Below are 14,670 nucleotides of genomic sequence, written 5' to 3' on the forward strand. Positions count from 1 at the left end.
TCACTATGCTAACTGTTCTGATTCGTCTGCTAGTTTCTGGTTCTGGTCTCAATGGGCTCCTCCTCTCTGCTCTTTCTTGTCTGCCTGACAACCTGGTCAGCGGTGGTGGGTGGGGCATAAGGCCTGATCCAGGTTTCTTAATGAGGAAGTGCTAGATGCGCTTCCAGCCCCAGTTATTTATTTATTTGTTTGTTTTTTTTAATTTATATGTGGGAAAAACATGTTAAACAAAATATGAATGATGGAGTATTTTTGAAACATGTCTTGAGAGGAAATTTAAATGGGGTTAATCCTCAGGTCCCTTCTTTTTTTGTGTGTGTGTATGGTTTCCATGGGCCAGATAGTCTTTCGATTTGGTTATATCTTGTTATATCATATTTGACCTCAGTTGAAATTTGAACACCATGTCAATAACTTGGTTCGATCCTGAGGAAGAAAGCAAAAATCAAACTGTTATTTTCTACTTAGGTTTAAATGGAATCATTCAGGGCTTCATTTTTTTCCCTTCGCGGCTTCTCTAAGGCTCTTGTCACTTGCTGTAGTCAAACTGCCCTGGCTTGTCTTCAGCTTGTTCAGAATGCAGCAGCTCGGCTCTTGAAGAGGAACGGCCTCAGATCTCACATCACTGCTATTTTAGCCTCGCTGCTTTGGCTGCCAGTGAAGTTCAGGATTGACTTTAAGATTCTTTTAATCACTTATAAGGCACTACATGGATTAGCTGCTGCCTCCTGCCTACATTTCCTCGCTACTAAACCCTTAACACCACTGAGCGGCCACTTGGGTCATCCAACCAGAACCTGTTGGCTGCACCGCACGCCAAACATAAAACCAAAGTAGACGGCTCTTTTCCTGTCCTGGCTAGTACCCAGAGTTCAGCACAATTTTCACCCTCACATTAGAGCAGCCGAGTCTGAAAACATCTAAATACACACTTCTACAAGTTGGCTTTTCTTTGTGTTTAATTCTATACCAATATGGATCTATAGTACTTTGTAACCAGTGTTGAAAAAGGAGCTATACAAATAAAGTTTTACTTCCATTCAGATTGTGCTCTCTGCTGTCAGGTGGTGGGCCATAAGGAGGGCCTGGATGTCATGGAGCGGGCCGACCCACTGTTCCTGCTCATCGGCCTGCCCACCATCCCTGTCATGCTGATCCTCGGCAAGATGATCCGCTGGGAGGACTACGTCCTGCGTCTGTGGAGGAAGTATTCAAACAAACTGCAGATCCTCAACAGCATCTTCCCAGGTCAGGACACACACTCATGTTTACAGCCGGAGATCTTCTTTTTAACCTTTTATTGAAACTAGAATTACCACCTCTGCCACTCAGACTAGTTTCAGATTACATCCCTGTTTATCCAGAGTCCAGAGTATTAACCACTTGTGAGACATTTTGTCAAATTGCTGTGTGAACTCTTGAGTAATGGCTGAAAATTATTTTGTGAGGTCACACTGACCTTTGAGCACCAAAATCTAATCAGTTCATTGTTGATTCCAAGTTGACTTTTGTGCAAAGTTTGAGGAAGTTCCTTCAGGGCGTTAGTCAGATATCATGTCCACAAGAATGAGACAGACGGACGTAAGAACGGTCAACCTGAAAACAACCTGCCTCCAGCTCTCTCTGGCTGTCAGCGGCGCGGAGGCATAAACATGTTCTGTTATTTCAGTCCATTTTCTGTTGTGATCACGTTTTAGGTTTAGGTAGGACTTTATTTTGCTCCCAGTGTGGAATCAATATGAGCAGAAGCTGTGTGATGTTTTACTGCTGCTGAAACAAAGCCACCACTCAACCAGAGATCTTTTTAAAGGAGCATCTTTATCATAATGTCGTGGATTCAGTTAAGAAGCAGCTTAATAAACTTCACCCACAGAAGCTGAGTGGACGTTGTTGAAATTGACATATGAGAGTCACAGTCATGCAGAACGATGTGATGGATAAAGAGGAGGTTTAATTAATGTGAACGTGACATAAATCATTTGTTTCCTGTGGCCGCTCCTGTTTTCTCTGAAGGGATTGGCTGCCCAGTTCCCAGGATCCCCGCAGAGGCCAGCCCCCTGGCAGACCATGTGTCGGCCACACGGATCCTGTGTGGCGCCCTGGTCTTCCCCACCATCGCCACCATCGTGGGGAAACTCATGTTCAGCAGCGTCAACTCCAACCTGCAGAGGACCATCCTGGTGGGTTCACCAACACACAGCTGTAGAGTCAGGTGGAACGTGCAGGATTGTTGTCACTGTAACACAGTCAGGTTCTAAGTTCTGCTGTTTGAGGGGAATGAATGATTCCTCTGTGATAACTGCACCTCCTCACTCACCTAGAGCTCAGGACACAGGTAACCGGAGTGGCTCAAGTGACGCAGGCTGCACTGACACCACTGAGCGGCCTGTCCTCACACACTGACAGGCCGGCTGCTGCTGACTCAGACCTCTGGCATGACCAGGTTTCACGTGTGCAGGAAGGAGGACGAGTGGACGAGCTGGCTGTAGTTTGATGACGGTGTAGAATTAGAAACATTTGCAAGTCCTCGACCAGCGTCATTCAAAGTTCAAACAGAATCATCACCGTGTCTCTAAGTCTTGGAAAGTTTTGACATTAACACACTGATCTGGGACCATTTGAGTTTGTGAGTTTTTACATTTTTAAAATTTACAGCACATCAGCAGTTTTTGATAGAGATGGAGTCTTTAAGATTTTAATGGTATCAATACTGCTTACTGATCTGGTACTTTAACTGTACTCTTAGTGGTGCTTTGTGTTATTTTGTTAGAAAAAAAAACAAATTAAGAGCAGGATTAACATTGATTTCTTTTCTCACATGTATTCAGTTGACAGTCTGGAGTATCAAACCTCAACAACATTGTTTTGAACAAATCAAATGGCCTTTCGACAGTGGTTTTACTGTGTAGTAGTTCTCCTGTCCATTTCAGATTAACTTTAACAACACATCCATAACAATCAGCCGGTTATTGGCTCCTTTTCATCATTAACACATGTTCATATAATTTAGTTCAGTGTGTGTGGGCTCCAGGCTGCTAGCACACAAAACACACCTGGCACACAGTCCAGTCCTCCGGCTGTATGAGACGCTCACGTTTCAGCTCTTACACACAGAAGACTTCACCACACTTCAACGTTTAGTTCTCTGTGTGTGTGTGTGTGTGTGCGTGTGTGTGTGTGCGCGTGTGTGTGCGCGTGTGTGTGCGCGCGTGTGCGCGCGTGTGCGCGCGTGTGCGTGTACGTGTACTTGCTACATACCGTAGTAAGGACCAAAAAAAGTATTTTACTAACAGAGTGAGGACATTTTGGGAAAGTGAGGACATTTTGGCCGGTCCTCACTTTTTGAGACACCTTCAAATCACATTTTGAGGGTTAAGACTTTTAGAGTTATGGTTAGAATTAGGTTTAGGTTAAGGTTAGGGTCAGGGTTAGGGTTAGGCACTCAGTTGTGATGGTTAAGGTTAGGGTAAGGGGCTAGGGAATGCATTATGTCAACGAGTGTCCTCACAAAGATAGACGTACAAGTGTGTGTCTGTCTGCCTGTCTGCGCTGCAAGGTGCTCCAGGTGTGTGTGACAGTGCTGCCCCTCACACACTCAGGGTCTGAGAGAGAGAGACAGATCTCTCTACCGTGATGGGAACAGTGAAGATCCATAATAGACAAATGTCTTAATCAGAAGCAGAGCTGAGAGATAAAATGTTATGTCGCAGTAATAAATAGGTAATATATTTTAATATATTTAATATTTAAATATATAATTTCTCCAGTACTGAGAGCAGAACCGATGAGGTCAGCTTATTGATACTACAGTCTTGTTTCTACGCAGCCCCGCAGCCGTTTAATACCAGGTTTCAGCTCCCATCCCTAGTTTTTAATGATGTTGTTACTTCTGGATGTTACTTTACATTTACTCAGGTTCTGTATCAGCACAGTTTTCAGGTGCTCCAGGGCAAACTGCATATTTAGTTGGTTTTTGAAGTGGAGTCAACCCCTGCAGCAACTGACATTAAAATGAACCTTTCTTCAAACATTAATCCACTGTTCCTTGTTGTTTCAGAACTGAAATTAAAGAGTAATTGTGGCGTGTGCGAAGCTCAGGCTCAAGATCATCTGCTCACAAGTACATCGATGTTTTCTAATCTTCCTTCCTCACAGCTGGACAGGAAACATCCAGGAAGATCTCCTCTATCTGTTTATGGGACGTGAGGCGCTGTCATGTGTGTGACTGTGGAAATGAAAGAGGATCTTCCTGAAGCCACGACTGGAGGAAAAAGCTTTGATGTGTCTTTAACACTTTTTTTCTTCTCTCGTTCTCCCTACAGGGAGGTATCGCATTCGTGGCCATCAAGGGAGCTTTTAAGGTGTATTTCAAACAGCAGCAGTACCTGAGGCAAGCCCACCGCAAGATCCTCAACTTCCCCGAGCAGGAGGAAGCCTGAGGGGGCGGCGCAGTCCAGAGGGAGGACCGCCCGACGAACCCCCCCCCACCCCACACACACACACACACACACACACACACCCCCCCTGCTGCTGGGGTGAGGGTGGGGAGGAGGAGATGAACATGTCAGTCAGACCCCGAGCAGGAAGTGCTGGTGAAACAGACTTAGGATCAGTGTCATCCTACTCCTCACCCCTCTCACCCCCCCCTCTGGAGCTGACATTCAATGCATCCCCCCACATCATTTTTAATCTCCTGACGCTTTCGTTCGGTGAAGACGGAAAAGACTTGTGGACACAGACTGGAGCACGTTTGCAGTTGAACACACATCACATCTGTTCCCCAAGAACTTGCGCAGGGTGGTGTTTCACCGCTCACAGGACTAATACTTGCTGTCAACTTAACTGTATTTTAAAGGAAGAAAAAATGCGGGGCATGTGTAATTATAAAGTTTTATAATATTAATAAATGATTGTTTTATAATGTTTATTTTGCCTCTGCCAATGTTGGGGGCTTGATACTGAATGAGGAACAATGTTTAGTTTATAGAATGTATTAATGATAAAACAATAAAATGTGTAACAGTTGTGAGTCATGATGCAGTACATTCACCACGGCCAGGAAGAAGATGCTAACGCTACACAAAGAAAACCTAAAACTGACCACAGATCAGAAGTTAAAGTAGAGGTGTGTGTTTTAGACCCTGTGTGTGTTGTTTTTTTTTTTGTTTTTTTTCTCACATGCCTTGGCAGTGTTCATGTTGTCTGTAGCTTTATCTCCATTTTACAAGACGCTCGTACGTGGTGTGTTTTAAAGCTGTCGTCCATCATCACAGCACTTGAGGTTAATCTGAGCTCTGCAGCCTGTTGCCATGAGACCGTCTCCACCGGCCGTGTGGATGTTGTAGTCTTTTCTGAGCTTTTTGCAGTGACCGGATGTCGGACTGGGAAACATTTTTCAAGGAGCACTTTCGACTGGGAGATGTGAACCATTGTTAAAGTACTTACTCATCTGTTTGGACTCGCTCTGTGCAGATTTTATTTAAAATACAATTCCTCTTTTTTTTCTCTCTCTCCTCCTGACATGTGATGGGACTCGTGTTGCCCGAGTGTGAACTGCATCTGTGGTTGGTGCAAACATGAGTGATACTTGGGACAGTGCAAATTTAAAATGAGTCATTGGAGCAGCTGACACTTTGGCAGGGCTGTTATGGAAATTAAAGGGTCAGTTCATCCAAATGACAAGTCACTTCAAACAAGTGGCGTACTGCCATACAGATAGTTCATCTCTGACACCAGAGATAAATGTCACCTGATTGAAACACTGACAAATTGCCTTTTTCATTTTAGAAATGTTAACTATGAAGGGGAGATTAGCATTTCCAATATTTAAATACTATTGGTACAACAGTGGTTTAGTGGGGGAGGAAGACCTGGACAAATAAAATGCTGGAACGGCATAAGAGGCAAGAGAAAATATGGCTTCTTGTAATCTAAGTGAACTGGCTCTTTAATGTTGCACTACATGATCGTAAATACGTTGTGAATCATTGGGAGTATAAAGTGACTATCATTTCTTCATTTGGCAAATGTTGCAGTTTGTTTTGCTGTTTTCTGCCCCTGAGAAAACATCAGAACCTACAGTGTGTTACTCTGCAGAGGGCCTGCGTCGCCCGACACTTGGCATATTGAACCTGCACATGTAAAACCGTGCCTGCTTTTACAGATGTCCTCCCACCATCTGCAAACCACAGCTTCCCCAGCACATTCACCGCTCAGTCTCCGCCCCGCCAGAAGAGACGTTTCAGTGTGAACTGTGTTGTACAGAAATTGCTTTTGACTTTCTCTGAGTTAAAATGGTACCAGTTCTGTGAATAAAGGTATTTTTCCAAAACGTTGACTTGCATGTGTCGAGACTGTGGCGAAGGAAAACAAACACCTGGCTCCATTCAGTTGTTTATTAATTAGAAACACACAGGAGACAATGAAAAAACGCAAATGTCAGCACTCTTATCAGCCCAGGAACCGACCAGCCAATCACAGTCCGTGTTGCTAGAGCAATCCAGAAATTTAAAAAGAAAAAGCTTCTGATTTTTAATTGTAAACCAATCGCCAGGTACTTCACAAGGTAAACTGCACGGCCCATCCAAGCCTGATATGTGATGCTGCCAGTTTGCTCTGAGCGCGGCATGACACCGGCTCCGTCACTGTGGAGCTACCGCCCGCGGGAGAGAGGGACTGCCCGAGGCAAGCTGCTGCTGCTGCTGCTGCTTGTCTCTGGGTTTTGACCACGAGGGAATAAAGCCTTATAACACAGAAGCAGTTCATGATGACAGGGGCTTTTGATTCTAAATTTAAAAAAAAAAAGAAATAGTTTTGATCTGACATAGTAAAATGCTGGAAAACATTGAAGAAGCTTTTGATGCAGGTACTAACTTAAAACTCTCTAACCTGAAGTCAGGCTTAAAGTTCGCAGCATCGAGTGAGGGAGCGATGAACTAGACCTGAGAGCAGGTGTGGAGGGGGGGAGGGCTTCAAACAAAATCCTAACTCTGATATTTGGCTGTTGGCAGCTCTACCAGCAGTGGGTTTTTTTTTTTTTTTTTTTTAAACACGGCGAAGCTGGTTAGCACCTGAGAGCAGGTCATGCTTGCACGGCACTGACATCACTGTCCACACAGAACAGACACGGTCCTCTCCACGGTTTGGGCCGCGGCCTGGGATCAGCGTGGATCCAGCTCTGGGCCACATCTCCTCCTGCCTCACACTGTTCACTGTCTACATCACTGAAGTTATTGCTTTGAGAGAGAAGTGCATATATTCAGAAAGAAATCCAGACCGGAGCTTTTCTCTGTAATACTTCTTGTCAGAGAAAAAGGCTATAGCTGCTTTTTGTTTTTCATCTACGCCAGAAGAGCCAGTGCACAGTCCAGCAATTTGTGGGGTGGGGAGGGGGGCAGGGTGGTGTCAGATCTTCCAGGATTCTGCCCCGGTTCAGACCAGGAGCAGCTCAGTGCAACCAGATCCAAAGTAACTGAGGCCCCCCCTGGAAAGGCACAAGCTGCAGAACGTCTCACATGCCAGACGCAGTTTCCCCAGACAGGAAAAATAAAACTTCATCTCTGCAGCCGCTGTTTCCTTTGAGTTTTACAAAAAACTAACTTGGAGACTAAAAAGCATTTGATCACGCTTAGAGAATAAAGTAGTGATGTAGATGACAGACTGATAAAAGTGTTTTGTATTTTAATCATTCACTAATAAAATTGAATGTAAAAAAACAGCATGGTGGAACCCTGAGATGTCTGAATCACACACTACTGTAAAATGCAATAAAAAATAAAAACTATTTCCACGGGCATGGTTCTCTGTGATTAGCAATTTAAAACAGCTCCTCAAAGGGTCCCAACATTTTACCAGTTTACAAGCAAAAAAAAAAAGAAAACATTTCAAAAGCAGTGAGGATTAAAACTGTAATTATAAGGCAGATATTCTTCAGAAATGCATAAATTTGAATAAAATGTTCCGTTTGACCGAGTGCGTCTTTTGTGATAACGTTTTCAGGAGCCTCCGAGAGTTACATGGCAAACAAACCAGTCCGACAAATAAAAGAGGAGACCTTCACGGACCTGCTGCCGTCAACCTCCACAGCCCACAGTCCATCACAATAAACCCGCTATCCTTCCTCAAAGCAGCATGTCTGAATCATTCAAATAAAACGGCTCCTAACGTGAAGCTTCTGCGATACACTCAGACTCGTTTAAAGGGATCTGGCCCTTGTCTCTTTTTTTTTTTTTTTTTTTTCGGGTCATTTCTATTTCCTCTACAACAACCTACACAGTATTGTGATGTGTGTGAGTGTTGCATCTCATTTCAGAGACTTGAACATGAGGTGAGTCTGGTGTGACCTCTATCGTTATCACAGCTATGTCGACAACCACGGCTAACTTTGTGATTCAAATACACGCATTTGTTTCCAGCATCTCTTTCTAGTGGCCTCAGCCTTCCACACGCATTCACATGCACCCACGCAAGCACGCACACTCACACTCATGCAGGCTCAGTCAGATAAAAGTCTTCCTGACGGGAGGGGGGGGGGGGGGGGGGGGGGGGGGGGGAGGAGGAGGGTGGGGGGTGTGTAGGTGGGGAACCGAGCAGGATCCCTCGCGGCTGCCCTCCCCCGGCGCCCCCGAGCTGCTGCTGCGTGTCGACCTGCTGGACTCGCTCAGAGTTTGGCAGCCATGAAGTTGATGTGAGGTTTGACGAGGGGGAACAGAGGCAGACTCCTCTTGAACTCCGTCATGTCCTGAACCAACGTCGGCTGAGAGAAGAAAAGAAAGAGTGGGCAGGTGGAACTCCTTCTGAGACACGTCCAAACATCACTCTGCTTTGTCTGCTCCCTCCCTACACAGCATTTGATAGCATATTGTTTCCATGGTAACCACTTCACACCATCAGTACTTTATAACTAAGCAGAAGCACCTACAGTGTCAGTGTGCTCTGATTCCTCGTGGTTTTGTTCTGTTTTCATCCGGCATGAATCACTGCTTCTAAACTGTTCAGATTTAGTTGAGGAAAACAGGCGCAGCTCTGCACCAGTTCTGACCAGTAAAACACGACAGGACCAGTATTATTCTCTACTGACCCTCCCACCATGTCTGTTTTTAAAAAAGGCTTGATTTCCTAAAACAGCAGAGGAAGTTTTTAACAAACGTCACTCAAACATGGTGAATTTGTTCAGGACTATTTTCAGCTGTGGATTAATACATATTTGGTGCTCTATATGGGGCAGCGGGATGGCTGAGTCAAAATAAACTACAGTGTGTGTTTGTGGTCATGAAGACAGTTGTTGCCCAGTGCAACAGTGCATCTTCGCTGATGTGTTTAACAGAGGAATAAGACATCAGCCTTTAGATGCAGAGGCTAGTGTTGCTTGTGGTTTTTGTCTTTTCATGTGTTTGTTGAAAACAAAAAATATAGAATATCACTAAAAGTTACATATCACTACAAGTTTCATCCACCCACACCAGTTATTGCATAAAGCTGGACTGAGGTTTTGAATGATCTGTTGCTTCCTCTCTTTGGTACAAAGCAGTTACAAGTTAAGAAACATGGATGTGCTGTTTGAAGCTCAGCGATGTGGTTTTGCATTTTTCTCATTGCCTGAAATCTGAATGAAGTAAACCATGTGACAGTAGCCAGGGAAACTGAAGCTGATGAAAGACGAGGCATAAATACAGAACTTGGTCGTTACCTGTGGCAGGGAGGGGGCGGGGGCCAGGTTGACATCATTCTGAGCAGGAAACTCTCCCACTATTGGACCTGGTGAACACACACAGCGAGGTACAGGTGAACACACAGTGACGTACAGGTGAACCTGACTCTTAGTGACGCCAGTGAAACCACCACGTGTCTACAGATACTCACAGGAGTCCATCTCTCTGGACAGGACGTGTACAGACACCTTGTGTCTCTTCGGGGCGTCGACCATCAGCCGATCCTGCACAGACACAGACAGACAGGTGGGATGACGCACCAGGCAGGGACCATTATTGTTAGTTGGTTGATGATGATGACGGCAGCTTCATTACTATAACCTGAATTTTGAGGTGTATTCATTATTTAAATTCCCTCTTATACTTTTGGGGAAAACAAACAGATGAATCCATCAGAAACAGTTGGTGCGATGACTCATCAGTGTGTTCAAACTCTGTGGAGCAAGTGCAGCCGGGGCGGCCATGTTTTTCTCACTGAGTCAGGGATCAGTTGTGACAGCCCTGTGGAGATTTAGCTCCACAGTCGGGCCTCATCACTGTCTCTGGATGGAGGATTATATGAGACTGAAGATTTGGCTCATCTGCAGTCAGACAGCGTCGACTCTGGTGACCGAGAATGGGGGGGGGGGGGGTGATTGCAGCTGATATGACATTAGAAATGCATTAGGTTTATTCTGCATGGGGCCTGTAATGGTTTCTGCTGGGCTCAGATAATGCCAATTCTTTGAGCGGCCGTGTGTCTCTGGCCCGTTATCCCCCTTGAAACAGGCTGGCTGGCTGTCATTATGGCAGCTGATATGCTGTGAGCGCCCTGTGTCAGTGTCACCTCCACGGCTATGAATAGAAGCAGGAGGCAGGAGGAGATGAAAGCTGGGAGGGCAGACTGAATCCAGTAAAACCGTGTGTGTCTGGACACACACACACACACACACACACACACACACACACACACACCTAGTGCAGGTGGTTTTTGCAGTCTGTATATTGGAGCAATGCTTCTATTTCATCACTGCTGTACAACACTGATGACAGAGTCTGATAATATTTCCACTGCTCTGCTGATCAATACAGCTGCTTTTCTACAGTAGGTAAAAGGTAAAACAAAATGTGACTCTCATACATACATCCCTTTACCAGTATCATCCATTTTTCACATCTACAAATCTGCAAAGTTACAGCTAAACTTTTGGAACAACTTTTAAAATAACTGGGATTTGTATGTTTAACCCAGTTCTGCTATTATCTGTCAAGAAAACTACAAAATGCTTCAACAGCTGATTAAAAAAAAAAAAAAAAAATCTGATTAATGTCCGTGCAACAGCTCGTACACAGTCTCATTTGATCTCGTGATGCTATATTTAAAAAGTCCTTTAAGTGCTCAGAAAAACGGATGACACAGCAGCTACTTAATGGACCCTGTGGTTCCACTGTTTTCTCAATAAGGAAATCAAATAACACACGACAGAGCTACAGCGGTTAGTTTCATAGTCCGTCTAAACAAATCATCTCCTGTCAGTTCATATTATTATCAAATTGTATGTTTAAGTAAAGTCAGTCAAGAATTTATTTAAATTTTTTTTTTTTTTTTTTAAAGTGACGTAAACACAGTTTTAGAAGATTAGTTTGAGTCCAGGCACCACATGTTAACAACAGAGTGTGTCAGTGCTAATTTCATCATGGCAGAATAGTGAATAACCCACTTCTCATTAGACAGTTCAAACATGAATTTAACAATGATTGGTGGACCTTTGAAATATTTAATGACCCTTCCACGTCATTAAATGTTGGGTTATTGCTGTAGTGTGTGTAACTGCCTTCTAATGACCCCTCTGCTGTCAATACAACATTAACCAAAGCCACAAAGTACCACAATTAAAGTCAAATGAGTGTCATAATTTAAGGCTGTTCAAATAAAACCGTGGCAGTTTGTGGAGTAACTGCACCCAGGAAGTTGTTTTATCTGTGGTCACTGTAAAATCATGTTACTTTTAAAGTTGAGTTAAGGTGATTCTTCATGTGTACAAGTGTGTTTACAAACAGGAAATCTGACGGGGGGGGGGTGGGGTGGGGGGGTTAGATTACAACATATGAGAATTAGAATATAGGAACCACTTATTTAAAAGGAGGTTAAACTAAACCGGGACTTCGCTTCATCATCCTTTGTTGAGGCTGAATAGCTCCCAACATGAATAATGTTATATATTCTTTATTTTCTTTTTAATAAAAATGGAATCTAATACAAAGAAGCACATTTTAAACCAAACAAAGTTGTTGTCAGTTTGATAAGAAGTAGAGACAGGGATGTGTCTCCCACTGTGAACTGTCTCATGTGTTCAATAGAAGAGCCGTCATATGACATGAAGCTGTACTCACTCTGTAGAACTGCATTATGTTTTCTTTTGTCAAAGTCTTCAGATACGCCACCTCAATGTTATCTGCAACACAACAGGGGGAACACGTGTTCACATCAGAGGGTCTGGACTGCACAGCACATGAGATACATTTTATTCCCACATATTATGACTTGTGTAAACTTTCAATTACTACTGTCCACTGCTAAACTGTACCAACAGGCTCCAGTGCTTTCCTCTGCAGGAAGCAAACTCTTTCAGTTCATGTCGCTGAGGTTTAAAATAAACCTACAGATGCTAGTGATGCATCAGAGTGAAAGCTGCTCAGCATTATTTTTGTTCAAAGCTGTTATTGCTGCATAATAACACAACTGAAAGCTCAGAGTGTTTAAAGTGAGCTGAATATTAGTGTTAAATATTAGTGTTTTCAGCTGCTTGTGGAAAGCTCTGATATCTGAGGCTTGAGGTCATTTCTAATATCGTTCTCATTAAGTTTAATTCTGTGTACTGTTTGTCTCCTAGATAAGATTTTGTAATAATGATGATTTGAATTGTTGAGCACTGCTAAACACAGTTTTTTAAAAAAAAGGTGAATATTTAAAACAGCAATTGAATATCAAACAGTCTTTTACACAAAATGCAAAAAAATGACTCTGAAACATTTAACTGCAGCTCCATCTCAGTTATGAAGCGGACTAAGCTCTGACTGATGATGTGTGTCATGTGTTTTTTCTGTGCCCTTGGCGTTGAGCGTTAGCTGCCCTGACTCTCCTCCCTTCCTCCATCACGGCGTATCAGTAATCACCACCACGCCCTTGGCAGACTGTCAGTGTTGCCATCACTCAGGGCTTTAGGCAGATTACCAGTGAATCAGGCCCATTACAATCCATTATGGCACTCAGGAGAGTGCTGCAACAGAGAGGGGTGCTACTGCTGCAGATTATTTCAGGCTTTAATCGATCCTAATTTGTGCAGCTCTAAGCAGCATCCTGCTCACCTCTGGGACCAACCAAAATATTGATAACTCCCAAGAACTTATATTTGACTTTGTATGTAACACAAGCTCTTGATGGTGGCTGGTAGATCAGGAAAATATATTTAAATACACTTAGAAAAAGGTGCATTTGGCCTGAAATCTAAACATAATCAAGAGTTAGCAGTGAAGTGGACTGCTGGGAGGCCTCACCTCTGTCAAAATTATACTGTTGAGAGATGATCTCCCCCCAGTACTTGGCGCACTCAGCAGACAACTTCTTAGGCTTGTCCAGGCGGCGGATAGCCAGGGCCTGGATGTGTTTCTGGAAGGCTTCCTCGCTCATCTCCTCCACAGCCTTCTCCATGGTGCAGAGGAAAGCCTCCACGCGGCTCTCCAGGTAGTGGGGCGCTTTCTCTGACTGCATGATGAATCGCAGCCCCTGGACTCCATTAGCCCGTCGGGGCCCGCTGAACACAATGTAGCCTAGGGGCGGAAGAGGAGAAGATCCATAAGAGCTCAGCAGGAAGACACATTAGATTGTGAGGAAAAACTGCTTTTAATAACTACTATTAATTTTAGAATCACACACTTGTGTTCATGAGCCTTCAAAACTTAAAAAAAAGCATTTTACAGGAAGGATTTTTCCTACTGTCTGCATTTATCTTGATATTAATATTAGGTCTGACACTTATTATTACAGAGCCAAGGCAGAATCCATTCATTCCTAACATTATTAAACATCATCATGGTTGAAAGCACCTTAGAAACTTCACTTACAGTCTCTGTTCTTCAAAGAGCAGTATCTAATTATTAACTGCAGATTAAAGTGACATCATTCTCTTTGAAATATCCCTGAATAAACAGCGTCAGGTTTTTTTCTGTGTCTATATGACTTGGAAACTGAATGTAACATTTAGCTAGTGCTTCATAATTAATTGAAATTGCAATAAGGCCAAGTGCATTATCCAAATCGCTGCAATTTTTTTGATAAGTGTAAAATGCGTTGTGAGTTGTTGGGCATTGTTAGCACCATGAGGGTTGTGGAGCCACAGAGATGCCCTGGCCTACAAAAAAATCCCAGTCTCCAGACGTGAGGGAACATGTTTGTTTGGTACAATCATTTTCATCATCATTTTTAACATTTTTCAATGAATATGAAATGCAAAACAATCATTCCAACTGAAATTGTGACTCATATCACAATATCTGCCAAAAACAAATCGCAGTATGATTTCTTTTGCATGTCGTGCGGCCCTCCGTTCAGCATCATATTTTGGGCTCACCCAGCTGCTCTTTGGTTCTCAGTGTGTTGAAGCAGGGCTCAGAGATGATCTGACAGAACAGCTCCAGCAGCATGTTGTCGTGGGTGGTCTGCATGTCTGTCTGGTAGTAGATCTCAATTCCACAATTGTTGTGCACCTCGTTCCTCTGCTGGTAAACGTACCAGCCACCTGAGAGGAACAGAGGAATGTTTGTTAATTTTGTTCTGTATTATTATCATACAATGTAAACACATTGGAAAAAAAACACACAAACACACACACGGAAATGAATTATTGAAGCAGAGGACAAGGCTCCTGAGCTGCGCCTGGAAAAATACAAACTCCCATTTTCATTTCAATTGAAGACCAAC

General features: G+C 43.6%; 2 protein-coding genes and 1 long non-coding RNA gene across 4 annotated transcripts in view; 1 reads left to right on the forward strand and 2 right to left on the reverse strand.

Annotated features, from left to right (window-relative positions):
• marchf5 (membrane-associated ring finger (C3HC4) 5) overlaps positions 1–8,255 on the forward strand; it is a 33,656-nt gene extending 25,401 nt beyond the window's left edge. Inside the window, exons 4-6 of the mRNA XM_071481329.1 lie at positions 1,065–1,248; positions 2,014–2,180; positions 4,323–8,255. Of these exons, the coding sequence (XP_071337430.1) occupies positions 1,065–1,248; positions 2,014–2,180; positions 4,323–4,439 (468 nt within the window). The 3' untranslated portion in view covers positions 4,440–8,255. The remainder of the gene's footprint in view (positions 1–1,064; positions 1,249–2,013; positions 2,181–4,322) is intronic.
• LOC139623250 (uncharacterized) lies at positions 2,070–3,602 on the reverse strand. The gene is made up of 3 exons (XR_011691457.1): positions 3,523–3,602; positions 2,318–2,483; positions 2,070–2,200 (listed from the first exon to the last, which is right to left on the reverse strand). It is a non-coding gene; the product is annotated as an uncharacterized lncRNA (long non-coding RNA).
• Positions 6,382–14,670, reverse strand: part of ide (insulin-degrading enzyme) — a 29,961-nt gene continuing 21,672 nt past the window's right edge. For both annotated transcript variants that reach the window (XM_071481317.1, XM_071481315.1), the window contains exons 20-25: positions 14,321–14,488; positions 13,248–13,520; positions 12,084–12,145; positions 9,862–9,934; positions 9,689–9,756; positions 6,382–8,755 (exon numbers count right to left, since the gene is read on the reverse strand). In XM_071481317.1, coding sequence (XP_071337418.1) covers positions 8,660–8,755; positions 9,689–9,756; positions 9,862–9,934; positions 12,084–12,145; positions 13,248–13,520; positions 14,321–14,488 — 740 coding nt within the window. In that variant the 3' untranslated portion in view covers positions 6,382–8,659. The remainder of the gene's footprint in view (positions 8,756–9,688; positions 9,757–9,861; positions 9,935–12,083; positions 12,146–13,247; positions 13,521–14,320; positions 14,489–14,670) is intronic.

This window comes from Trachinotus anak, unplaced genomic scaffold (genome assembly GCF_046630095.1).
Source record: "Trachinotus anak isolate AG129_WGS33_773 ecotype Australia unplaced genomic scaffold, CSIRO_AGI_Tana_v1 ptg000007l, whole genome shotgun sequence".
Lineage (NCBI taxonomy): Eukaryota > Metazoa > Chordata > Actinopteri > Carangiformes > Carangidae > Trachinotus > Trachinotus anak.